Source organism: Ovis canadensis, chromosome 7 (genome assembly GCF_042477335.2).
Source record: "Ovis canadensis isolate MfBH-ARS-UI-01 breed Bighorn chromosome 7, ARS-UI_OviCan_v2, whole genome shotgun sequence".
Classification (NCBI taxonomy): Eukaryota; Metazoa; Chordata; class Mammalia; order Artiodactyla; family Bovidae; genus Ovis; species Ovis canadensis.
The window spans coordinates 95,432,660-95,458,511 of NC_091251.1; the positions used below are offsets into that span (position 1 = coordinate 95,432,660).

Genomic DNA, 25,852 nt, shown 5'->3' on the forward strand with positions numbered 1-25,852 from the left:
AACGAGATATCACCTCACAGAGTAGGGTGCTAACAATGCAGGTGATGAAAAGTGGTCAGATGCAGGATACATTCCAAAGTAGAGCAGCAGAGTTTGATGATGGGATAGAAAAAGAGATCACAAGAATGACACCAAGCTGTCTTTTTTTTTTTTTTGGATTGCTTAAACTAATAGCATATTCAAAAGCAGAGACATTACTTTGCCGACTAAGGTCCGTCTAGTCAAGGCTATGGTTTTTCCAGTAGTCATGTATGGATGTGAGAGTTAGACTGTGAAAAGGCTGAGCACCAAAGAATTGATGCTTTTGAACTGTGGTGTTGGAGAAGACTCTTGAGAGTCCCTTGGACTGCAGGGAGATCCAACCAGTCCATTCTGAAGGAGATCAATGCTGGGATTTCTTTGGAAGGAATGATGCTAAAGCTAAAGCTCCAGTACTTTGGCCACCTCATGCGAAGAGTTGACTCATTGGAAAAGACTTTGATGCTGAGAGGGATTGGGGGCAGCAGGAGAAGGGGACGACCGAGGGTGAGATGGCTGAATGGCATCACTGACTTGATGGACGCGTCTGAGTGAACTCCGGGAGTTGGTGATGGACAGGAGACCTGGTGTGCTGCGATTCATGGGGTCGCAAAGAGTCGGACATGACTGAGCGACTGAACTGAACTGAACTGAAACTAATGGATGAATTGTTGTTTGTTTGTTATTGAGTTGCTAAATCCTGTCTGAGTCTTTTGCAACCCCATGGACTGTAGCTCTCCAGGCTCCTCTGTTGATGGGTTTCCCAGGCAAGAAAACTGGAGTGGGATTAGGATTACTCCCTTCTCCAAAAGATCTTTCCAACCCAGGGATCGAACCCATATCTCCTGCATTGCAGGCAGATTCTTTACCACTGAGCCATCTGGGAAGCCAATGGATGAACAGTGATGCCATTTACTGAAACAGAGAACCCTGAGGAAAGAACAGTCTAGAGAAAAAAGCCAAGATTTCTATTTTTGTCATGTTATGTTTTCCTATTGGACATCCAAGTGAAGATGCCAAATACGAAATTAGACCAACAAGTCTGAATCTCAGAGTAGACATGAGAGCTGGAAATATAAATGTGAGAATCGACAATCAGGAAACTGGAAGACGAGTGATAACAAAAAACTGGGACGTAAGAGGATAAATGTTGACTTTACATTAAAATCCACCATGAATTTTGACTTAACAGACTACATTAAATACTGATATATTAAAATGTGTGGACTGTTTTTTTTCCATGTTAGGTATCTGAATTAATTTTCCCACTGTAAACAACTAATGCTCCTGGATAGAATAACTTCTAAAAGCATTTGTCCTCCTCATAAGAAAGAAAAAGTCTCAGATCAGCTACTGAATAAGGATGGAAAGATAGCAGAGCAATGCAACCAGCTTCTTTCCTGAGAGCATCTGCTGAATCTCCATAACCCAGAGACAACTGAGCCTAATTATCTGACACTAGCTGTGACTGTTTTGAAATAAAGAGGAAGAAGAATGCAAGATTTTCATTACTTTGAGCCTTAACACCTACCCTAGACCAGGAGCCCAGGGAGTCTATATAACCTCTCACAATTTCCCTGGGTTAGGAGGGGCCAGGGTCACAGTTCTTAAAGTGTTTGACTGTTGTGTTTTCCACCTTTGCCTTGCAAAGGAATAAAGTCATCTCTTCCCTCCAGGGCTTCCCTAATAGCTTAGTTGGTAAAGAATCTGCCTGCAGTGCAGGAAACCCCAGTTCGATTCCTGGGTCAGGAACATCTGTTGGAGAAGGAATAGGCTACCCACTCCAGCCAGAATTCTTGGGCTTCCCTTGTGGCTCAGCTGGTAAAGAGTCTGCCCACAATGCAGGAGACCTGGGTTCAATCCATGGGTTGGAAAGATCTACTGGAGAAGTGAAAGGCTACCCACTCCAGTTCAGAAGAGCCACTGGAGAAGGGAAAGGTTACAGACTCCAGTATTCTGTCCTGGAGAATTCCTTGGACTGTATATAGTCCCTGGGGTCCCAAAGAGTTAGACACAACTAAGCAACTTTCACCTTCACTTCTCTTTCCTCCAAATCTCTGTCTCTATATGTTTGGTATGGGTGCACAAGGCACCAAGATTTTTGGCACCAAATTGAAGAAAAAACTCCCACTGAAGATCTACTACAGTATCAGGGCAGCATCAAGCCTGTGTTTGCCTATTTCAGTTCAGTTCAGTCACTCAGTTGTGTCCGATTCTTTGAGACCCCATGAACTGCAGCATGCCAGGCCTCCCTGTCCATCACCAACTGCTGGAGTCTACCCAAAGCCATGTCCATTGAGCCAGTGATGCCATGCAACCATCTCATCCTATTTAAATAAATAGGTTAAATAGTAATCCCCTATTTAACCAACACAGTAAATCCTTTACAGATAAGGAAACTGGATTCAGAGGCTTAATTATGTACTTTGCTAAGGATCACTATTAAGGAGTAAGTCAGACTGGAATTCAGGAAGGTTGCACTCCATAAACACCTACCTGCTCTGGAAGCCGCTATGGGTTCTTGGTAACAGGACTGAGGGACAAGGGTAGGATTAGGACTATGTTTCCAACAGATCCCCTGAGTTACAATTACCTGGGACTCTTTTTAATATTAAATGCTTCTTGGAACTGCCAGTATCTTTCCCAGTCCCTTAGCTCTCAGCAGTCTTTATTCCTCTATTTTGACACTCACCACCCTGGACTGCTTCAAGAAAATTAGAGATACCAAGGGAACATTTTAGGCAAAGATGGGCTCGATAAAAGACAGAAATGGTAGAGACCTAACAGAAGCAGAAGATATTAAGAAGAGGTGGCAAGAATACACAGAACTACACAAAAGAGTCTTCACAACCCAGATAATCACGACAGTGTGATCACTCACCTAGTGCCAGACATCCTGGAATGTGAAGTCAAGTGGGCTTTAGGAAGCATCACTACAAACAAAGCTAGTGGAGGTGATGGAATTCCAGTTGAGCTATTTCACATCCTAAAAGATGATACTGTGAAAGTGCTGCACTCAATATGCCAGCAAATTTGGAAAACTCAGCAGTGGCCACAGGACTGAAAAGGTCAATTTTCATTCCAATCCCAAAGAAAGGCAATGCCAAAGAATGCTCAAACTACTGCACGACTGCACTCATCTCACACACTAGTAAAGAAATGCTCAAAATTCTCCAAGCCAGGCTTCAGCAATACATGAACCGTGAACTTCCAGATGTTCAAGCTGGTTTTAGAAAAGGCAGAAGAACCAGAGATCAAATTGCCAACATCCGCTGGGTCAACGAAAAAGCAAGAGTTCTAGAAAAACATCTATTTCTGCTTTATTGACTATGCCAAAACCTTTGACTGTGTGGATCACAATGAACTGTGGAAAATTCTTCAAGAGATGAGAATACCAGACCACCTGACCTGCCTCTTAAGAAACCTGTATGTATGCAGTTTAGGAAGCAACAGTTGGAACTGGACATGGAGCAACAGACTGGTTCCAAATAGGAAAAGGAGTATGTCAAGACTGTATATTGTCACCCTGCTTATTGAACTTATATGGAGAGTACATCATGAGAAATGCTGGGCTGACAGAAGCACAAGCTGGAATCAAGATTGCCAGGAGAAATATCAATAACCTCAGATATGCAGATGATACCACCCTTATGGCAGAAAGTGAAGAACTAAAGAGCCTCTTGATGAAAGTGAAAGAGGAGAGTGAAAAATTGGCTTAAAGCTCAACACTCAGAAAACTAAGATCATGGCATCTGGTCCCATCACTTCATGGCAAATGGATGGGGAAACGTTGGAAACAATGGCTGACTTTACTTTTCTGGGCTCCAAAATCACTGCAGATGGTGACTGCAGCCATGAAATTAAAAGACGCTTACTCCTTGGAAGAAAAGTTATGACCAACCTAGATAGCATATTCAAAAGCAGAGACATTACTTTGCCAACAAAGGTCTGTCTAGTCAAGGCTATGGTTTTTCTAGTGGTCATGTATGGATGTGAGAGTTGGACTGTGAAGAAAGCTGAGCACCGAAGAATTGATGCTTTTGAACTGTGGTGTTGGAGAAGACTGCAAGGAGATCCAACCAGTCCATCCTAAAGGAGATCAGTCCTGGGTGTTCATTGGAGGGACTGATGTTGAAGCTGAAACTCCAATACTTTGTCCACCTGATGCAAAGAACTGACTCATTTGAAAAGACCCTGATGCTGGGAAAGATTGGGGGCAGGAAGACAAGGGGACGACAGAGGATGAGATGGTTGGATGGTATCACCGACTCAATGAACATGGGTTTGGGTCGATTCCGGGAGTTGGTGATGGACAGGGAGGCCTGGCGTGCGGCGGTTCACGGGGTCACAAAGAGTCGGACACGACTGAGCAACTGAACTGAACTGAACTCTGGACTGCAGGATTAATAATTAACGGTAACTTTTGCTTTAGCAGACCTTTCTTCCACTCAAGCAATAGCGGACTGCACATACTCCAGGAGACCTCACAAAGCAGTTTAGCGAGTGTCCCTACGACCACCAACGGGAGTAGCTCTAAGGTTCCAACTGCGAAGGCCTTTTAAGGAGGTGGAGAGACGCCAAGCCCTGCCCTTGACTCCGACTGGCCACGCCTTTTCCGTCGGGATCTGGATGGCGGTGACAGTGACGCTGGAGCCGGCCGGCCGCTGCCGCTGGGACGAGCCCGTGCGCATCGCCGTGCGCGGACTGGCGCCGGGGCAGCCGGTCACGCTGCGCGCGTCCCTGCGCGACGAGAAGGGCGCGCTCTTCAGGGCCCACGCGCGCTACTGCGCCGACGCCGCCGGCCTGCTGGACCTGGAGCGCGCGCCCGCGCTGGGCGGCAGCTTCGCGGGGCTCGAGCCCATGGGGCTCTTCTGGGCTATGGAGCCTGAGGAGCCCTTAATGCGGCTAGTGAAGCGGGACGTGCAGACGCCCTTCGCCGTGGAGCTGGAGGTGCTCGACGGTCACGAACCCGAGGCCCAGCGGCTCCTGGGCCGGGCGGTGCACGAACGCGACTTCCTGGCGCCCGGGGTGCGGCGCGAGCCGGTGCGCGCGGGCCGGGTGCGCGGCACGCTCTTCCTGCCGCCAGGTGAGCCGCCCCCTTCCCAGGCTGTTGTGGAAAGCTGGGTGTAGTCCCGAGGCCCTGGCCGGCCCCTTGTCAGCCTACGGAACCCTGTGGTTGTGGAACTTCTTCAGACTCGCCCCCAAGCTCCAGAGTCTACCAAGAATTCTGGGTGACAGTTTCTCCTGTAAATTTCAGTGCACTGCCTGGAGGTACTGCCACTCCCTTGAAAGTGAAGTTGCTCAGTCGTGTTCGAGTCTTTGAGACCCCATGGACTGTAGCATACCAGGTTCCTCTGTCCATGAGATTTTCCAGGCAAGAATACTGGAGTGGGTTGCCATTTCCTTCTCCCTTAGCTGTATGCTAAAAGTGCATTCAGCCGACTCAAAAAGGACATTTATGCTGCTTACGTGCCAGCCACACAGCTGTATCTCAGATATTAATACTAATATTAGGCAATGACTTCTGCTGACGTGCAAGAATGATTTTTGCCTTCTTTCACATCAAACTTACTGAAAAACAAACAAACTGCTTGCAGGTCCCCTCCTCCTGTCATAAACCGTCTGTCAGTGGTTCTCAACCTGGATGATTTTCCCTTCTCCAAGGGTATTTGGCAATATCTGGAGACATTTTTGCTTATCACAACTGGGGGAGGGGGTGCTATTGGCACCTAGTGGGTAGTGGGTAGAGGCCAGAGATGATGCGAAAAGCCCACAAAGCACAGGACAGCCCCACAACAAAGAATTATCTTGCTCAAAGTTATCAATAGTGCTAAGGTTAGAAACCCTAGTCTAAGTAAAAACAAGATGCTTGCTAGGTAAAAGTGGTCTGCAAACCGAACAGCTGACCCACCCCTTCCAACCAAATTCCTGACTGAAACCCCTACTATATACAACTGCTGGAGCTGCCACTGTTCACAGAATCCCTAAACTGAATCCTGTGATTACTCTCCAAAACAAGAAGCCCTACTTTATTCTTACAGTTCTTAGCAATTTACAACCTTAACTGGTCGCTGCCCACTCAACTATGAACTCCTGGGGCTGGAACTGTGACTTACGTATCTCCATATCTCTATATTCCTAGAGGCTTACACAGGGATATAAAAGAAGCTCAATAAATAATGCTGACTGATTCAGTAAGAATCTTCTAAAGACTTTCAGTTTTTTAAAATTTTTTTCACTGCCCAACCATGATGTTTCAATTAAGTCAACTGTTATCTTTCAGTACTACTGTGGCCCACTTAAAATTTATTGTGTTCTGACTTAAAGACGTTATGTAAACAATGTAGAAAAGTTCAATCATTTAACAAATATATACTAAATCAAGGATTATGCTACTTACAGTAACTAGCAAAGTCAGACATGGGCCTCACTGTACCTCCCATCTAATAGAGTATATAGGCAACTATAGCTGGACCGATGAATGGTAAGTGCTATGATATGGGAATTGTAGGCCCAGGGTGCTGGTAGGAACAAATAAAAAGCTACCTAATTCAACTCAGCCTGAGGGGGCTGGTGGGGGAGGTTGGGAAAGCTACCAGGAATGGAGATCTAAACTTAAATTTGAAGACTGATGAATCAAACAGGTCAAAAAAGGTGGCGAGGGGAGGAGAATATTGTACACCATTTTCAGGGGCCAATGAGAACAGAGCACATTTAGGGATGGCATTCTTTAAGGCTGGAGCAGAGAGCATAAGGAGTTAGGGAGTATATTCTAATAATCCATTGTATATGTAGAGTGTTTTACAGCTATCAAAGCATTCTCAGGTGTTTTTTTTTTTAAGGAAAATTTGGTAGAAATGTATATTTCATGCTGTTATTTCTAACTTGGTTTGTATTATCATTATTGTTTTTTGCAAATATGTGAAAATTTCTGGAGAAAATAAGGCATTTTGTTCCCCCCTTCTCCCCAAAGTTTATTTAGAAAAAAAGTAAAAAGAGTCCTCCTCTACCTTAACACCCCCACTTCATGCCCAACCTTCCTTGCTTTAAAAAATCCTTTTTGCTGACCAAATTCTGAAACTCAAAAATGTCTTCTTAGTGCCTAAAACCCTTATGATTTGTGGTGCTCTCCAGGCAGCAAACCTTTCCCTGGAATCCTCGACCTGTTTGGAAGTAGTGGTGGCGTTTGTGAATACAGGGCCAGCCTTCTGGCCGGACATGGTTTTGCTGTGCTTGCCCTGGCTTATTTCAGATTCGAAGACCTCCCTGAACATCTGAATGATGTGTGCCTGGAGTATTTTGAAGAAGCCGTGGACTTCATGCTACAGCATCCAAAGGTGGGTTCTGGTGCTTGCCTGAATGCAGAGCAGAGCAGGTGAAGCCAACACAGGGCTGGATCCAAAAGCTCTGCCAGGACACCCAAGGCTGGAAATATGGCATGACACACAAAGGCTTATTCAAAAGTTGTTAGGATTATTGTTTTCATTTCTACCTGTTTATCTTCAATCCCCTGTGACTCAACTGTTTAGTTCCCTTTAGTTCTTGATCAGAATTCAAAGAGTTGGACTTAAAAGTCACTAACCTTAAGTTCTGGTTCTGGGTCTACTACCAAGTGGCCTTATAATCCTGAATAAAGGAGGTGCCCTCTCTGGGATTCAATTTTTCTCATTTATAAGATTAATGTAGGTTCTTCCCTGGTGGTCCAGTGGTGGTCCACTTGCACTTACACTGCGGGGGGCAGAGGTGTGATCTCTGGTCAGGGAACTAAGATCCTGCATGCGCGCCCCCTACCCCCCCCCCCAAAATTAATGCAAATGTGTAGAGAAGAAAAGTTTGCCTATAAAGAGATTTTTGAAGGAATCGGTGACATTTGAATAAAGGCATTTGTATTTGATGATGTGAAGGAATCATTAATTTTGTTAAGTGTATTAACTGTATTATGGTTTTGTAGATAAAGTTCTTATTTGAGACTGAAAAAGTTAATTAAAACATTTTGGAATTATTATAAATGGAATGGAATACATACTCTTTGCTACTATCTAGACTTAAAGAAACCCACACATTCTAATGTTAAGGAGTAAGATGTACTGCAAGGTCTAATTCTGTTAGAATTCAGGGACTGGTCTCAACAAAGCTACTAAACCTAGATGATCTTGAACTGATGATTTACTTATGGGCTATAGGCCCCAGGAACAAGAAGAGACTACAGGCTGGGAGCCTTTTGTTTTAGATGACCACTCTCTGGGCTTCCTTTGGCTGTATTCCTGCCCACAGGGTTGGAGTTTGAGGGACCAAGGGAATATGTCTACCTGGAAACCATGTGCCCCTCCCACCATGCCCTTTGGACCTGGAACCCCAGAATTATCTGCCAACCAGCTCTGATCTTGCTTCCAGGCCCTATGCCACTTCTCTGGGTCCATTAACGGGAATATCAGTTCAGTTCAGTTGCTCAGTTGTGTCCGACTCTTTGCGACCCCATGAATTGCAGCATGCCAGGCCTCCCTGTCCATCACCAACTCTTGGAGTTCACTCAGATTCACGTCCATCGAGTCAGTGATGCCATCCAGTCATCTCATCTTCTGTCGTCCCCTTCTTCTCCTGCCCTCAATCCCTCCCTGCCAGGGTCCAGCCCTGGTGGATCCAGGGTAATTCAAAGCGGGGATGGAGTCGGCGTCTAGAGGAAAATTGTTTAATTAAAGATATGTAAAGAGATTAGAAAAGAATCGTGTAGTAGGAAAATTAGTGGAGAAAAGAGGCCGAATAACTTGGTTTACACAGAAAACCAATAAAACTCCGAGAAAAGGGGTTTGCACCATCTACATAGGCCACTGGCACCCACTTGAATAGCGGAGGGTGCCCCACCTTGGGCTCCCTCTCGAGTGGGTCTTAGAAGCCAGGGCAAATAAGTAGACATGGCGAGCCTCGGCGCTCCAGATGGGAATTCAGCCAGAAAAGAAGAAAACAAGAATAGACCACAAGGGGGAAACCAGTCTTTCCAGGAACTGGTCCGTTTCTTTATTTTCCAGGTCCGCTTTTATACTTTTTGTTATACATAGAGATAAATGGAAAATACAAAGTCATGTGGGGTCAGTAGTCCTGACCCTTATTGAAACCACGCTTTCTTTCTGCATTCCTTCTGATATACAGAGTTCTCAGGTGATTTACATCATCTTCTGGCCAAGAGGCCTGCTAACATTTTATGACCCTTTCTGATGATTAGTCAACCAGAAAACTTATTTTCTCCAAAGGTGATTTTTCTTAAATCAGGCACCACTCTCCAAAGGCACCAGATAAAGTTGCATTCCTACAAAGCAGAGGTGCAGTGGGCTATAATCAAGAAAAGAATTTACTTAGCCTAAGGTCTAACATGATTAATATCAAAGGTTAATACTTATTCCTCCTATATGCTAGTTATGTTCACCAATGTGTATAAGGGGCAAGGGGTGTGGAGGCTTAACAGCAAATATTGGCTCAACAATGAAACCTTCCACCGGTATAATTTCTAACTAACTTGCTAATACTATACTAATAGTTTTCTAACTTCTCAAAAGAATTTGATTTTACAAAGTTTAAAGCATCTCGTGCCTCTCACAGTTGGGAGGCTGTGAACAATCACATGTGGCCAGACAAACCTGTCAGGCAGGCTAGAGAGCCATCAGAGGACCTTGTGGACTGAAACAGTCTTGTCATGCCCAGGAGATTTATTAACTGGAGTTCTAAGTTAACTCCTTTTCAGAGAGAGGTGGTGGGGGAAAGCCCCCCGTAATGTCAGCAGTGTAGGTGAAAGCATAATGTAGTAAGGTAGGCAGACTCTGGTTTTGGGGGTAGATGCTCGAGAATGTCCAGGAGGACCCCTGAGGTTTGATCCCACCTTTGCGTATGTCAAGCCTCCTTCCTCATGACCCTTGCCATGGGCTGGATTCTTCACGCTGGCTCCCGGCACCTCCCAGCATCAAAGTCTTTTCCAATGAGTCAACTCTTCGCATGATGTGGTCAAAGTACTGGAGTTTCAGCTTTAGCATCATTCTTTCCAAAGAAATCCCAGGGCCGATCTCCTTCAGAATAGACTGGTTGGATTTCCTTGCAGTCCAAGGGACTCTCAAGAGTCTTCTCCAACACCACAGTTCAAAAGCACCAATTCTTTGGCACTCAGCCTTCTTCACAGTCCAACTCTCACATCCATACATGACTACTGGAAAAACCATAGCCTTGACTAGACGGAACTTAGTCGGCAAAGCAATGTCTCTGCTTTTGAATATGCTATCTAGGTTGCTCATAACTTTTCTTCCAAGGAGTAAGCGTCCTTTAATTTCATGGCTGCAATCACCATCTGCAGTGATTTTGGAGCCCCCCAAAATAAAGTCTGGCACTGTTTCCACTGTTTCCCCATCTATTTCCCATGAAGTGATGGGACCTGATGCCATGATCTTTGTTTTCTGAATGTTGAGCTTTAAGCCAACTTTTTCACTCTCCTCTTTCACTTTCATCAAGAGGCTTTTTAGTTCCTCTTCACTTTCTGCCATAAGGGTGGTGTCATCAGCATATCTGAGGTTATTGATATTTCTCCTGGCAATCTTGATTCCAGCTTGTGTTTCTTCCAGTCCAGCATTTCTCATGAGGTACTCTGCATATAAGTGAAATAAGCAGGGTGACAATATACAGCCTTGACGTACTCCTTTTCCTATTTGGAACCAGTCTGTTGTTCCATGTCCAGTTCTAACTGTTGCTTCCTGACCTGCATACAGATTTCTCAAGAGGCAGGTCAGGTGGTCTGGTATTCCCATCTCTTGAAGAATTTTCCATAGTTTATTGTGATCCACACAGTCAAAGGCTTTGGCATAGTCAATAAAGCAAAAATATATGTTTCTCTGGAACTCTCTTGCTTTTTCCATGATCCAGTGGATGTTGGCAATTTGATCTCTGGTTCTTCTGCCTTTTCTAAAACCAGCTTGAACATCTGGAAGTTCACGGTTCATGTATTGCTGAAGCCTGGCTTGGAGAATTTTGAGCATTACTTTACTAGCGTGTGAGATGAGTGCAATTGTGCGGTAGTTTGAGTATTCTTTGGCATTAGAATGAAAACTGACCTTTTCAGTCCTGTGGCCACTGCTGAGTTTTCCAAATTTGCTGGCATATTGAGTGCAGCACTTTCACAGCATCATCTTTTAGGATTTGAAATAGCTCTACTGGAATTCCATCACCTCCACTAGCTTTGTTCGTAGTGATGCTTTCTAAGGCCCACTTGACTTCACATTCCAGGATGTCTGGCTCTAGGTGAGTGATCACACCATCGTGATTATCTTGGTCATGAAGATCTTTTTTGTACAGTTCTTCTGTGTATTCTTGCCACCTCTTCTTAATATCTTCTGCTTCTGTTAGGTCCATTCCATTTCTGTCCTTTATCGAGCCCATCTTTGCATGAAATATTCCCTTGGTATCTCTCATTTTCTTGAAGAGATCTCTAGTCTTTCCCATTCTGTTCTTTTCCTCTATTTCTTTGCATGGATCGCTGAAGAAGGCTTTCTTATCTCTCCTTGCTATTCTTTGGAACTCTGCATTCAGATGCTTATATCTTTCCTTTTCTCCTTTGCTTTTCGCTTCTCTTCTTTTCACAGCTATTTGTAAGGCCTCCCCAGACAGCCATTTTGCTTTTTTGCATTTCTTTTCCATGGGGATGGTCTTGATCCCTTTCTCCTGTACAATGTCACGAACCTCATTCCCTAGTTCATCAGGCACTCTATCTATCAGATCTAGTCCCTTAAATCTATTTCTCACTTCCACTGTATAATCATAATGGGAATATACCTAGGCCTTAAACATATAGGCTGGGGTGTCCATGTGTAAGGGGGCTGTTAAGGTACATGATGGAGCCAGAGATGGGAAGAGAAGAAGAGTTGGCTAAAAACCAGAGACTGGGGCAAGGGCTGGTGCTCCCCCCATGCCATGTTCCGGTACAGAACTCCAAGGAGTTCCAAGATATAAAATTTGAACCTGAGCTTATAAGTTGTTATGGAGGTGTATTTATCAAGGTTACAGGAAAAATATATTTTATTTAACTTTTAAATATTTGTAACTTTTTAAAGTATTTAGATGTAGGGTATATGGGCCTCTGTGTGTACTCTTGACCCAGTTGCCATAAATGGAGGCGTGGAGGCCCTGTGTACTAAGAAATTAATTGATTTGCTCATTAGAAACTATATTTGAACTTTGTAGGCTGTTGCACAAGGACGGAAAGCAAATGACATTTCAGAAAGCTGCCTGGAGAATGTAAAATTATAGTTAAATTCTCCATTTATGAATTCTAAACTTGTTCTCATTTTCTCTTTTCATCAGGTGAAAGGCCCTGGTGTTGGGCTTCTTGGCTATTCCAAAGGAGGTGACCTGTGTCTCTCAATGGCCTCTTTCTTGAAGGGCATCACAGCCACTGTAGTTATTAATGCCTGTGTGGCCAACACATTAGCTCCTCTGTGTTACAAAGATATGATTATTCCTGAGCTCAGCTATGACCTAAAAAAATATACAATCACTGAGTCAGGCTTTTTAAATTTTGTGGATATTTGGGGCAACCCACTGGAGAAAACCAACCACCAAAGTCTTATTCCATTGGAAAAGGCCCAGGGGCCCTTCCTGTTTATTGTTAGCATGGATGATCATAACTGGAAGAGTGAAGTCTATGCTCATATAGCCTCTGAACGGTTACAAGCCCATGGGAAAGACAGACCCCAGATAATCTACTATCCAGGAACGGGCCATTGTATTGAGCCACCTTATTTTCCTCTTTGTAGAGCCTCTGTGCATGCAGTTTTGGGCCAACCAGTATTCCATGGAGGTGAGCCAAAGGCTCACTCAAATGCACAAGCCGATGCCTGGCAGCAAATTCAAACTTTCTTCCAGAAACATCTCAATGGCAAAAAATCTGTCAGGCCCAGCAAATTGTAACACTGTAATCCTAGACCATATATTAATAAAAATCCTGGACTTTCCTGGTAGTCCAGTGGTTAAGACTCTGCAGGGCACATGGTTTCAACCTCTGGTCCAGGAAGGTTCCACATGCTACATACAGTACAACTAAGCCCACGTGCCACAACTCCTGAAGCCCAAACACTCTAGAGCCCATGCTCTGCAACAAGAGAAAGTACCACAAATGAGAAGCCTGTGTACCCCAACTAGACAGTAGCCCCACAACTAGAGAAAGCCTGTGTGCGGCAATGAAGACCTCACACAGCCAAAAATAAGACTATAAATTTAAAATAAATAAAACCAATGGTATTAAAAAAAATCCTATCCATACAACACGTGTCGGGGTTTTTAGAGCACCTAGCAAATATTTTGTAACAAAGCAACCATCTCCGACTCCTTGTCAGGTCCTATCAGCCCTAGCAACCCAACTTTCTTCATTAGTGGGTCCATCCCTTTCTCCCCTGAACTTTTCCCAGTGTATATAGGCTAAACCCTGATCTTATCTGTAGGACCAATCTTAAGCAGGAAAAATATAAGAAGTGCCTGCCCAAGTCTCAACTGCTGGCCTAGATTTGACCTTGAGTTCTGCTTCTGAAGTCAGCTTTTGTTCTACTGAGAGTCCCATACACTCTTTGGGCCCTAACTGACCATATCTGGCTCCCTGGTGATTCAGACAGTAAAGAGTCTGCCTGCAATGTGAGAGACCCAGGTTCGATCCCTGAGTCAGATATATCCCCTGGAGAAGGAAAGGGCAACCCACTCCAGTATTCTTGCCTGGAAAATCCATGGACAGAGGAGCCTAGTGGGCTACAGTGCATTGGGGTCACAAAGAGTTGGATATGACTGAGCGACAACACTTTTTGACTATATCTGAAGCTTGGGAACCTGCCCACTGAAGTCCTTTAAGGAATGGACTCTGCTTCATTCTTGTCTCTGAACCACACTCTGAGGTTTGGGAGCATCAACATACTTAATATCTTAAGCTTTGCTTTTATTTTATGAATGCAGAGCTTTGCTTTTATGACTGAGAACCTAGACTTCAATCTCTTCCTTACTGAGAAAGAATCCTTTACAAGTTTTGAATTTAAAATTCAAAGGATGCTTTACAAAATAAAATCGAATCCTTTATCAAAAAAACATTTGTTGTAAGTGAAACAGTTTACTGATATGTACTGTTGATATATTAATACTTACTGTTTATTTATTGTCTGAATCTTGGAACTTGGCTACCTAGAGGAATGCCTTGACACCAGCAGATTTGGGGGACTTAATCTTTGGATGTCAGATTATACCTGACAAATCAGATTTCCTCTCTGTACCATCTGTTCCTATTAACTTCCTACTGGGAAGGACTGGGATCAGTTTCTCTCAATCCATTGCCTTGTATTGGGCACTATCTAGAGTTATGAGACCAAAGCAAAGGGTCTTCTGTGAGTGCAAGAATATTTTTCTGACACACATCACTTGGTTTGCTGAACCCACACTAAGTCTTTCACCAATTTGAGTCTATTCAAGCAAATGCCCATTAGACCTTAACTAATGAAAAGAAGCCCAGCGTGCTGCAGTTCATGGAGTCACAAAGAGTCAGACACGACTTAGCAACTGAACAACAATGAAAAGAAGGGTTTCTTAGAAGTTACCTCGTTTTGACCGGTTGTTTAAAAATGTGTTGAGTATATTTATTTATTGTGTAGTATAATTTTCTGTAATTTGAATTGTTGAAGCCTCTGCTTTAACTCACTTCTGGGTGGTTCTACTACCCTAGAGATGCCTTTGGGATGGGACATCATAGAAGTTATAAAGAAAGTGGGTGGGATGGTAAGGGCCAAGGTAACACCAGAAGCTAAATATGAGGATGATGACTTAACATCTCTGCATACTAAAGAATTAGGTGTAGGGACAGCCCTCCACCTCCATTTATTTCTTACTGATAAAGTAGCCTTGAAATGCCCTACACTGATTAAAAATATTTGGTGACTTTCCCCTCAAAGTAGATTTATGTGACCAGTTAGCTTTAAGAATATGAAAAAGCAAAAAAATATGATGTTGAATGACAAACCCCCGAGGATGGCGGGTGTCTGGTATGCTACTAGAGAAGAGTGGAGAAATAGCTCTAGAAGTCATGAAGAGGTTAAGCCAAAGCAGAAACCATGCCCAGTTGTGGATGTGACTGGTGGTGAAAAGTAAAGTCCGATGCTGTAAAGAACAATACTGCATAGGAACCTGGAATGTTAGGTCCATGAATCAAGGTAAATTGGAAGTGGTCAAACAGAAGATGGCAAGAGTGGACATTGGCATTTTAGAAGTCAGTGAACTAAAATGGACAGAAATGGGCAAATTTAATTCAGATGACCATTATATCTACTACTGTGGGCAAGAACCCCTTAGAAGAAATGGAGTAGCCCTCATAGTCAACAAAAAAGTCTGAAGTGCAGTACTTGTGTGCAGTCTCAAAAACAACAGAATTATCTCAGTTCACTTCCAAGGCAAACATTCACTATCACAGTAACCCAAATCTATGCCCCAACCACTAATGCCAAAGAAGCTGAAGCTGAATGGATCTGTGAAGACCTACAAGATCTAGAACTAACAACAACAACCAAAAAAAAAGTCCTTTCCATCACAGGGGACTGGAATGCAAATTAGAAAGTCAAGAGATACCTGGAGTAACAGGCAAGTTTGGCCTTGGAGTACAAAATGAAGCAAGGCAAAGGTTAAGAGAGTTTTGCCAAGAGAATGCACTAGTCATAGCAAACATCCTCTTCCAATAACACAAGAGACGACTCTACACATGGACATCACCAGATGGTCAACAGATTGATCATATTCCTTGTAGCCGAAGATAGAGAAGCTCTCTACCATCAGCAAAAATAAGACTGCAGTTGACTGTGGCTCAGATCTTGAACTCCTTATTGCAAAATTCAGACTTAAATTGAAGAAAGTAGGGAAAACCACTAGGCCATTCAGGTATGACCTAAATCAATCTCTTATGATTATACAGTGGAAGTTGTAGGGAATATGCTATGCACAGGCCTGTACTATAATTAACAGGGCCTCTTTGAAAAATAAAAATGACTTTCTCATCACCCCCCAGGCAAAGGGCTGGGAGTAGTAAAAAGTACATCGTGGAAAGATCTTGAAAACAAGATGCTGAAGTCCTGATGTGACTGATGGAAAACCCTTAGGACTGTTCCCGTAACCAGAGCCTTGAGGGAGTTGCTGAGAAAGGGCTAAACAAAGTCATGAAAGGCCTGAAGGTTTGACATTGAGGACTGTGCATCATATACCTTTATCCCCAATCTGAGATTGTGAAGAACAGATATCTCTAGAGCACAATTAAGGAAGTCAGTCAGTTCAGTTCAGTTGCTCAGTCGTGTCCGACTCTTTGCGACCCCATGAATTGCAGCATGTCAGGCCTCCCTGTCCATCACCATCTCCGGGAGTTCACTCAAACTCAGGTCCATCGAGTTGGTGATGCCATCCAGTCATCTCATCCTCTGTCGTCCCCTTGTCTTCCTGCCCCCAATCCCTCCCACATCAGAGTCTTTCCCAGTGAGTCAACTCTTCACATGAGGTGGCCAAAGTACTGGAGTTTCAGCTTTAGCATCATTCCTTCCAAAGAAATTCCAGGGTTGATCTCCTTTAGAATGGACTGGTTGGATCTCCTTGCGGTCCAAGGGACTCTCAAGAGTCTTCTCCAACACCACAGTTCAAAAGCATTAATTCTTCAGTGCTCAGTTTTCTTCATAGTCCAACTCTCACATCCATACATGAACACAGGAAAAACCATAGCCTTGATTAGATGGACCTTTGTTGGCAAAGTAATGTCTCTGCTTTTGAATATGCTATCTAGGTTGGTCATAACTTTTCTTCCAAGGAGTAAGCGTCTTTTAATTTCATGGCTGCAGTCACCATCTGCAGTGATTTTGGAGCCCCCAAAAATAAAGTCTGCCATTGTTTTCACTGTTTCCCCATCTATTTGCCTGAAGTGATGGGACCAGATGCCATGATCTTCGTTTTCTGAATGTTGAGCTTTAAGCCAGCTTAGACGTTAACAATAAAAGGCATGCAAGGATTAGGATCTGAGTCTTATTTTTCTTTATTCTTCTGCAGCACCGCTCCCTCAGGTCAGTTCATTATTGGGCTGGTTCCGACAGAAGTGACAAATGGATTCAAAGGATTAGATCTGATAGAGCGCCTGAAGAACTATGGGCAGAGGTTCCTAACATTGTACATGAGGCAGTGACCAAAACCATCCCCAAGAAATGTGAGAAAGCAAAATGGTTGTTCGAGGAGGCCTTACAAATAGCTGAGAAGAGAAGCTAAAGGCAAAGGAGAAAAAGAAAAATATACCCATCTGAAAGCAGAGTTCTAGAAAATAGCAAGGAGAGCTAAGAAACCCTTCCTCAGTGATCAGTGCAAAGAAATAGAGGAAAACAATAGAATGGGAAAGACTAGAGATCTCTTCAAGAAAATTAAAGATACCAAGGGAACATTTCACGCAAAGATGGGCTCAATAAAGGACAGAAGTGGTATGGACCTAACAGAAGCAGAATATATTAAGAAGAGGTGGCAAGAATACACAGAAGGAAAAAAAAAAGAACACACAGAACTATACAAAAAGGATATTCATGGCCCAGATAACCATGATGTTATGATCACTCACCTGGAGCCAGACATCCTGGAGTCCAAAGTCAAGTGGGCCTTAGGAAGCATCATTACAAACAAAGCTAGTGGAGGTGATTGAATTCCAGTTGAGCTATTTCAAATCCTAAAAGATGATGCTGTGAAAGTGCTGCACTCAATATGCCAGCAATTTGGAAAACTCCGCAGTGGCCACAGGACTGGAAGAGATCAGTTTTCGTTCCAATCCCAAAGAAGGGCAATTCCATAAAATGTTCAAATTGTTCAAATTGCACTCACTTCATTCACATGCTAACAAAGCAATGCTCAAAATTCTTCAAGTTAGGCATCAACAATATGAGAACCAAGAACTTCCAGATGTACAAGGTGGATTTAGGAAAGGCAGAAGAACCAGAGATCAAATTGCCAACATCCACTGGATCATAGAAGAAGCAAGAGAATTCCAGAAAAACATCTACTTCTGCTTCAGTGACTACGCCAAAGCCTTTGACTGTGTGGATCACAACAAACTGTGGAAAATTCTTAGAAGAGATGGGAATACTGGACCACTTTACCTGCCTCCTGTGAAACCTGTATGCAGGTCAAGAAGCAACAGTTAGAACCAAACATGAAACAAAGGACTGGTTCCAAACTGGGAAAGGAATACATCAAGGCTGTATATTGTCACCTTGCTTATTTAATTTATATGCGGAGCACATCATGCAAAATGCCAGGATGGATGGAGCACAAGCTGGAATCAAGATTTTGGGGAGAAATATCAATAACCTCAGATATGCAGATGACACTACCTTTATAACAGAAAGCAAAGAGGAATTAAAGAGCCTCTTGATGAAGGTGAAAAGTGAAAGTGTTAGTCACTCGGCCATGTCCAATTCTTTGTGACCCTGTAGACTGTAGCCTGCCAAGCTCCTCTGTCCATGGGATTTTTCTGGGCAAGAATACTGGAGTAGATTGCCATTTCTTTCTCCAGGGGATCTTCCCGACCCAGGGATAGAACCTAGGTTTCCTGCATTGCAGACAGAATCTTTACCATCTGAGCCCCCAGGGAAGCCCTAGAGAGTAAAAAGCTGGCTCAAAACTCAACATTCAAAAAACAAATCATGGATTCAGTCGCATTACTTCATGGCAAGTGGGTGGGGAAACGATGGAAACAGTGAAAGACTTTATTTTCTTGGGCTTCAAAATCACTTCAGACAGTGACTTCAGCCATGAAATTAAAAGATGCCTGCTCCTTGGAAGAAAAGCAATGATAAACCTAGACAGCATATTAAAAAGCAGAGACATTACTTTGACAACAAAGGACCATCTAGTCAAAGCTTTGGTTTTTCCAGTAGTCATGTATAGATGTGAGAGCTGGACAATAAAAAAGGCTGAGTGCTGAAAAATTGATGTCTTTGAACCGTGGTGCTGGAGAAGGCTCTTGAGAGTCCCTTGGACTGCAAGGAGATCAAACCAGTCAATCCTAAAGGAAATCAACCATGAATATTCATTGGAAAGACTGATGCTGAAGCTGAAGCTCCAATACTTTGGCCACCTGATGTGAAGAACTGACTCATTGGAAAATACCCTGATGCTGGAAAAGATTGAAGGCAGCAGGAGAAAGGGATGACAGAGGATGAGATGGTTGGATGGCATCCCTGACTCAACGGACATGAGTTTGAGCAACTCCAGGAGATGGTGAAGGAAAGGGAAGCCTGGCATGCTGTAATCCACGGGGTTGCAAAGAATAGGACATGACTGAGTGACTGAACAATAAGCTCTAAGATTTCAAGATTTCAAAAAGTTTTCTTGGTGTTAAAAAGTTACCTAAAATATGGCAAATGTTAATTAAAAGGGAGAAGGGAAAAGGTATCCATAAAATGGAGCCAGAAATGAGGCCCATACAATAGTGCTTATTATGAAGTTCTATATACCTGCTTTGATTGGGCCACTCATTCAGCTGTTTGTTTTCTAACTGTCTAATGCAAAGAAGCAAACAACCAGTTACACAAAACTTACAGCACTCATAAAATAAAAGCAGAGCTTAGAAATCAATTCCTCCCAAAGGCTTTCTTACTAAGAAACATTAAATGATTAAAAGGTAGTACCCTCAAGGTTGCCTCTAACAGTAGATATAAATCCCAGGCTCCAACACTTTCTGTGTGACCATGGGTAACTTATTAACTTCTCTAAGCCTCCATGTCCTTATATATAAAGTGGGGATAATTATAATGCTAATAATGGAAACTACTTCACTGGGCTATTATGATTAAATTAGATTGTCTAAGTAAAGCATGGAACATATTTAAACTCAAATATTAGGGTTTCCCTGACGGCCCAGACAGTGAAGAATCTGTCTGTAATGTGCAATGCAGGAGACTCGGGTTCAGTCCCTGGGTCGGGAAGATCCCTTGGAGGAGGGCATGGCAACCCCCTCCAGTATTCTAGCTTGGAGAATTCCATGGACAGAGGAGCCTGATGGGCTACAGCCCATGAGGTCACAAAGAGATGAATATGACTGAGTGATATTTAAACTCTCAAATATTAGCTCTTATTATTTCAGATGAGCAAATTTGAGACCTGGGAGGATTAGGAAATATACTCAGTTGATAGGAGAACAGGGTCAGCCCAACTCCAAAGTCCAAGGCCTTCCCACAGCTTTCCAGATGGAGGAGATAAGCTCAAATAGTGTAGATCTGACTGAAAAGGATTCAGTTCAGTTCAGTTCAGTCACTCAGTCATGTCCGACTCTTTGCAACCCCATGAATTGCAGCATGCCAGGCCTCCTTGTCCATCATCAACTCCCGGAGTTCACTCAGACTCAAGTCCATCGAGTTGGTGATGCATTCCAGCCATCTCATCCTCGGTCTTCCCCTTCTCCTCCTGCCCCCAATCCCTCCCAGCATCAGAGTCTTTTCCAATGAGTCAACTCTTCATGAGGTGGACAAAGTACTGGAGTTTGAGCTTTAGCATCATTCCTTCTGAAGAAATCCCAGGGCTGATCTCCTTCAGAATGGACGGGTTGGATCTCTTTGCAGTCCAAGGGACTCTCAAGAGTCTTCTCCAACATCACAGTTCAAACGCATCAATTCTTCAGCCTTCAGCCTTCTTCACAGTCCAAATCTCACATCCATACATGACCACAGGAAAAACCATAGCCTTGACTAGATGGACCTTAGTAGGCAAAGCAATGTCTCTGCTTTTGAATATGCTATCTAGGTTGGTCATAACTTTTCTTCCAAGGAGTAAGCGTCTTTTAATTTCATGGCTGCAGTCACCATCTGCAGTGATTTTGGAGCCCCCCAAAATAAAGTCTGACACTGTTTCCACTCTTTCCCCATCTATTTCCCATGAAGTGATGGAACCAGATGCCATGATCTTTGTTTTCTGAATGCTGAGCTTTAAGCCAACTTTTTCACTCTCCTCATTCACTTTCATCAAGAGGCTTTCTAGTTCCTCTTCACTTTCTGCCATAAGGGTGGTGTCATCTGCATATCTGAGGTTATTGATATTTCTCCTGGCAATCTTGATTCCAGCTTGTGCTTCCTCCAGCTCAGCATTTCTCATGATGTACTCTGCATATAAGTGAAATAAGCAGGGTGACAATATACAGCCTTGACACACTCCTTTTCCTATTTGGAACCAGTCTGTTGTTCCATGTCCAGTTCTAACTGTTGCTTCCTGACCTGCATACAGATTTCTCAAGAGGCAGGTCAGGTGGTCTGGTATTCCCATCTCTTGAAGAATTTCCCACAGTTTATTGTGATCCACAGTCAAAGGCTTTGGCATAGTCAATAAAGCAGAAATAGATGTTTCTCTGGAACTCTCTGGCTTTTTCCATGATCCAGTGGATGTTGGCAATTTGATCTCTGGTTCGTCTGCCTTTTCTAAAACCAGCTTGAACATCAGGAAGTTCACGGTTCATGTATTGCTGAAGCCTGGCTTGGAGAATTTTGAGCCTTACTTTACTAGCGTGTGAGATGAGTGCAATTGTGCGGTAGTTTGAGCATCCTTTGGCATTAGAATGAAAACTGACCTTTTCAGTCCTGTGGCCACTGCTGAGTTTTCCAAATTTGCTGGCATATTGAGTGCAGCACTTTCACAGCATCATCTTTTAGGATTTGAAATAGCTCCACTGGAATTCCATCACCTCCACTAGCTTTGTTCGTAGTGATGCTTTCTAAGGCCCACTTGACTTCACATTCCAGGATGTCTGGCTCTAGATGAGTGATCACACCATCGTGACTGTCTTGGTCGTGAAGATCTTTTTTGTACAGTTCTTCTGTGTATTCTTGCCACCTCTTCTTAATATCTTCTGCTTCTGTTAGGTCCAGACCATTTCTGTCCTTTATTGAGCCCATCTCTGCATGAAATATTCCCTTGGTATCTCTAATTTTCTTGAAGAGATCTCTAGTCTTTCCCATTCTGTTCTTTTCCTCTATTTCTTCACATTGATCACTGAAGGCTTTCTTATCTCTCCTTGCTATTCTTTGGAACTCTGCATTCAGATGCTTATATCTTTCCTTTTCTCCTTTGCTTTTTGCCTCTCTTCTTTTCACAGCTATTTGTAAGGCCTCCCCAGACAGCCATTTTGCTTTTTTGCATTTCTTTTCCACGGGGATGGTCTTGATCCCTGTCTCCTGTATAATGTCACGAACCTCATTCCCTAGTTCATCAGGCACTCTATCTATCAGATCTAGGCTCTTAAATCTATTTTTCACTTCCACTGTATAATCATAAGGGATTTGATTTAGGTCATACCTGAATGGTCTAGCGGTTTTCCCTACTTTCTTCAATTTAAGTCTGAATTTGGCAATAAGGAGTTCATGATCTGAGCCACAGTCAGCTCCCAGTCTTGTTTTTGCTGACTGTATAGAGCTTCTCCATCTTTGGCTGCAAAGAATATAATCAATCTGATTTCGGTGTTGACCATCTGGTGATGCCCATGTGTAGAGTCTTCTATTGTGTTGTTGGAAGAGGGTGTTTGCTATGACCAGTGCACTTTCTTGGCAAAACTCTATTAGTCTTTGCTCTGTTTCATTCTGCATTCCAAGGCCAAATTTGCCTGTTACTCCAGGTGTTTCTTGACTTCCTACTTTTGCATTCCAGTCCCCTATAATGAAGAGGACATCTTTTTTGGGTGTTAGTTCTAAAAGGCCTTGTAGGTCTTCATAGAACCATACAACTTCAGCTTCTTCAGCATTACTGGTTGGGGCATAGACTTGGATTACTGTGATATTGAATGGTTTGCCTTAGAAACGAACAGAGATCATCCTGTCGTTTTTGAGATTGCATCCAAGTACTGCATTTCAGACTCTTTTGTTGACCATGATGGCTACTCCATTTCTTCTGAGGGATTCCTGCCCACAGTAGTAGACATAATGGTCATCTGAGTTAAATTCACCCATTCCAGTCCATTTTAGTTCGCTGATTCCTAGAATGTCGACGTTCACTCTTGCCATCTCTTGTTTGACCATGGGGATGGTCTTGATCACTAGTGGTTTGACCACTTCCAATTTGCCTTGATTCACGGACATGACATTCCAGGTTCCTATGCAATATTGCTCTTTACAGCATCGGACCTTGTTTCTATCACCAGTCACATCCACAGCTGGGTATTGTTTTTGCTTTGGTTCCATCCCTTCATTCTTTCTGGAGTTATTTCTCCACTGATCTCCAGTAGCATATTGGGCACCTACGACCTGGGGAGTTCCTTGTTCAGTATCCTATTATTTTGCCTTTTCATGCTGTTCATGGGGTTCTCAAGGCAAGAATACTGAAGTGGCTTGCCATTCCCTTCTCCAGTGGACCACATTCTGTCAAACCTCTCCACCATAGTTAAAAGTCTATTAGGGTCACATATTGGAGACTCCATAAACCAAACTGGACAATTAAGATTTAAAATGATAAGAAATAAGGAACCATTTATAACATACTGATTTTTATTTTTTAATGACTGCCAATAATTTTTCCCGTTTGCTTAGTGGCTCAAAAAAGTTGAAGTCAAAAAGAAAAGCTTAATTAGAAACACAGAAATAAAGTAACAAAAACAAAAAAACAAATCAGAAAATATAGCCAAATTTAGCTCATTGTTCTGCTTTCCCCTGTATATCTATTGCCCTTGGATGTACTTCCATCAGGGTGAGACAGGCCAGTGAACAATTTTGAAAGCAAATATATGTTTTTGTCAACCACTGATAATTTAAAAAAATTTTGTATAAACCTGTTACAAATATCAGCCAACCTAAAGCCATAAACACATCTTAATTCCTTTGGAGTATCATGATTAAGCTACTGTGTACATTCATTTTAAATGGTCTTTGAACATTGGGAAGGTAAAAGCTCGTCGAAGGCACTCTCTTTCTTCAGGTGGTACATGCTGAGGTGCATAAAATCCATCATTCATGTCACTTTAATGGTGAATGTGGGGAGCAGAAGTCAAAATTACTTTAGTTGTTTTCTAAAACTGGGAGTCAGCTATATGTTGTCCAAAGACAGACTTTAAACAAGTACTTTTCAAAAAGACAGGACTGTTGATCCAGTAACTATGTGCTTTCTGTGGCAAATATTTTCCATCCATGAATCAGAATACATGATAATTACTATCTTATTTATTGGATAAGTGGGATAAGACGCATATTTGAAAATGAGGTTGTACCAAAAAGAATTCAAGGTTACACATCCACACATCTTTTGTGATACAGCAATTTAATAGAATGCTTTTACTTGGGTTAATTTAAGGGACTAGATCTGATAGACAGTGCCTGATGAACTATGGACAGAGGTTTGTGACACTGTACAGGAGATAGGGATCAAGACCATCCCCAAGAAAAAGAAATGCAAAAAAGCGAAATGGCTGTCTGAGGAGGCTGAGGAGGCTGTGAAAAGAAAAGAAGAGAAGACAAAAGGAAAGATATACCCATTTGAATGCATAGTTCCAAAGAACAGCAAGGAGCGCTAAGAAAGCCTTCCTCAGTGATCAATGCGAAGAAATAGAGAAAAGCAACAGAATGGGAAAGACTAGAGATCTCTTCTCCCAGAGGTACTTACTAACTTGAAGTGTAGCCTTCCAGAACCATGTTATATAGATATATATACAAATATGTGTATGAATGAAGAAACATGGTTATATTTTATGGTTTCAACGCCTTTTTCTTAAAAAAAAAAACCCACAAATGTCATATAATGTAAGTTTTTCCCCCTGCATATAAAAATATACGTTTAAATAATTATGCCAGGCCACAGGACAGTATAGATTATTTCCACAGCGTATACCTCTGTACTCTACCTCATCTGAAACGTTTAAATCTAACTTCAGGAGTCTTTTTTTCTTACCTTCTTTTCTTTTTAAGTCTTGCTTAATCTTGGAAAAATAATTTCAAGCAAGAGAAGGAATTTGGCGGAGCCTAGTACGTGTGGTGGTTTAGTCGCTAAATCGTGTCCGACTCTTGCGACCTCATGGACTGTAGCCTGCCGAGGCTCTTCTGCCCATGGGATTCTCCAGGCAAGAATACTGGAGTGGGTTGCCATTTCCTTCTCCACTAGTACGTGTAGCCTCCTTTAACTAGGTTTAGGAAACAGTGTCCCCGACTGCCAGAAAGGGATTTTTAGAGGCGGCATTTTCTGTCAGAAATCATTAACTTCCTATTCTCGATACTTCGAAGGGTACGGATCCACTTTGGGATCTCCAAAAGCTCAACTGACCCCGGGCCCTCCTAAGTCACCCCCTCCTGCGGCCCTTTGCTGAACGGAGCCCCAGGAGCCAACCCAGGTCCTCTGGCCCACCTGCCTGCTTCTGCCCCTCGGGCTCTGTCCGCCGGGCCGGGCCCTGCCCCGCCCCTCTCCGGGCCCCTGCCCCGCCCCTCTCCGGGCCCCTGCCCCGCCCCTCTCCGGGCCCCGCCCCTCTCCGGGCCCCGCCCCTCTCCGGGCCCCGCCCCTCTCCGGGCCCCGCCCCTACCAGCTGCACGCCGTCAGGCCACGCCCCCTCTCAGCCCCGCCCCGCCTACTGGGCCCGGCTCCCCTGGCACCAAGCCACTTACGCTTCGCTGTGGTCCAAGCCCCAAGATCTTGGCACCCAGTGGCTGGCTGCACTTCGAACCCCCGAGACCCCGTCCAGCTTCGGAGGTCTGTGTCCACGTCATTCCCTTCCTTTCAAAAGGCTGCGACGCCTAAGACTGGGCTCACCAATGAGTTTCTGGGTGTTAAAGGGGAAGGCTTAGGCTCCAGGAAGGGTGCTCTTTGGGGGGGGGAT

At 43.4% G+C, this 25,852-nt stretch overlaps 1 protein-coding gene across 1 annotated transcript; it reads left to right on the forward strand.

Moving 5' to 3' along the window:
- Window positions 1-4,359: 4,359 nt before the first annotated feature.
- Window positions 4,360-14,115, forward strand: ACOT6 (acyl-CoA thioesterase 6). The gene is made up of 3 exons (XM_069597017.1): window positions 4,360-5,104; window positions 7,153-7,355; window positions 12,352-14,115. The coding sequence occupies exons 1-3, from the start codon at window positions 4,648-4,650 to the stop codon at window positions 12,955-12,957; spliced, it is 1,266 nt and encodes a 421-aa protein (XP_069453118.1). The 5' UTR covers window positions 4,360-4,647; the 3' UTR covers window positions 12,958-14,115.
- The last annotated feature ends 11,737 nt before the right edge of the window (window positions 14,116-25,852 follow it).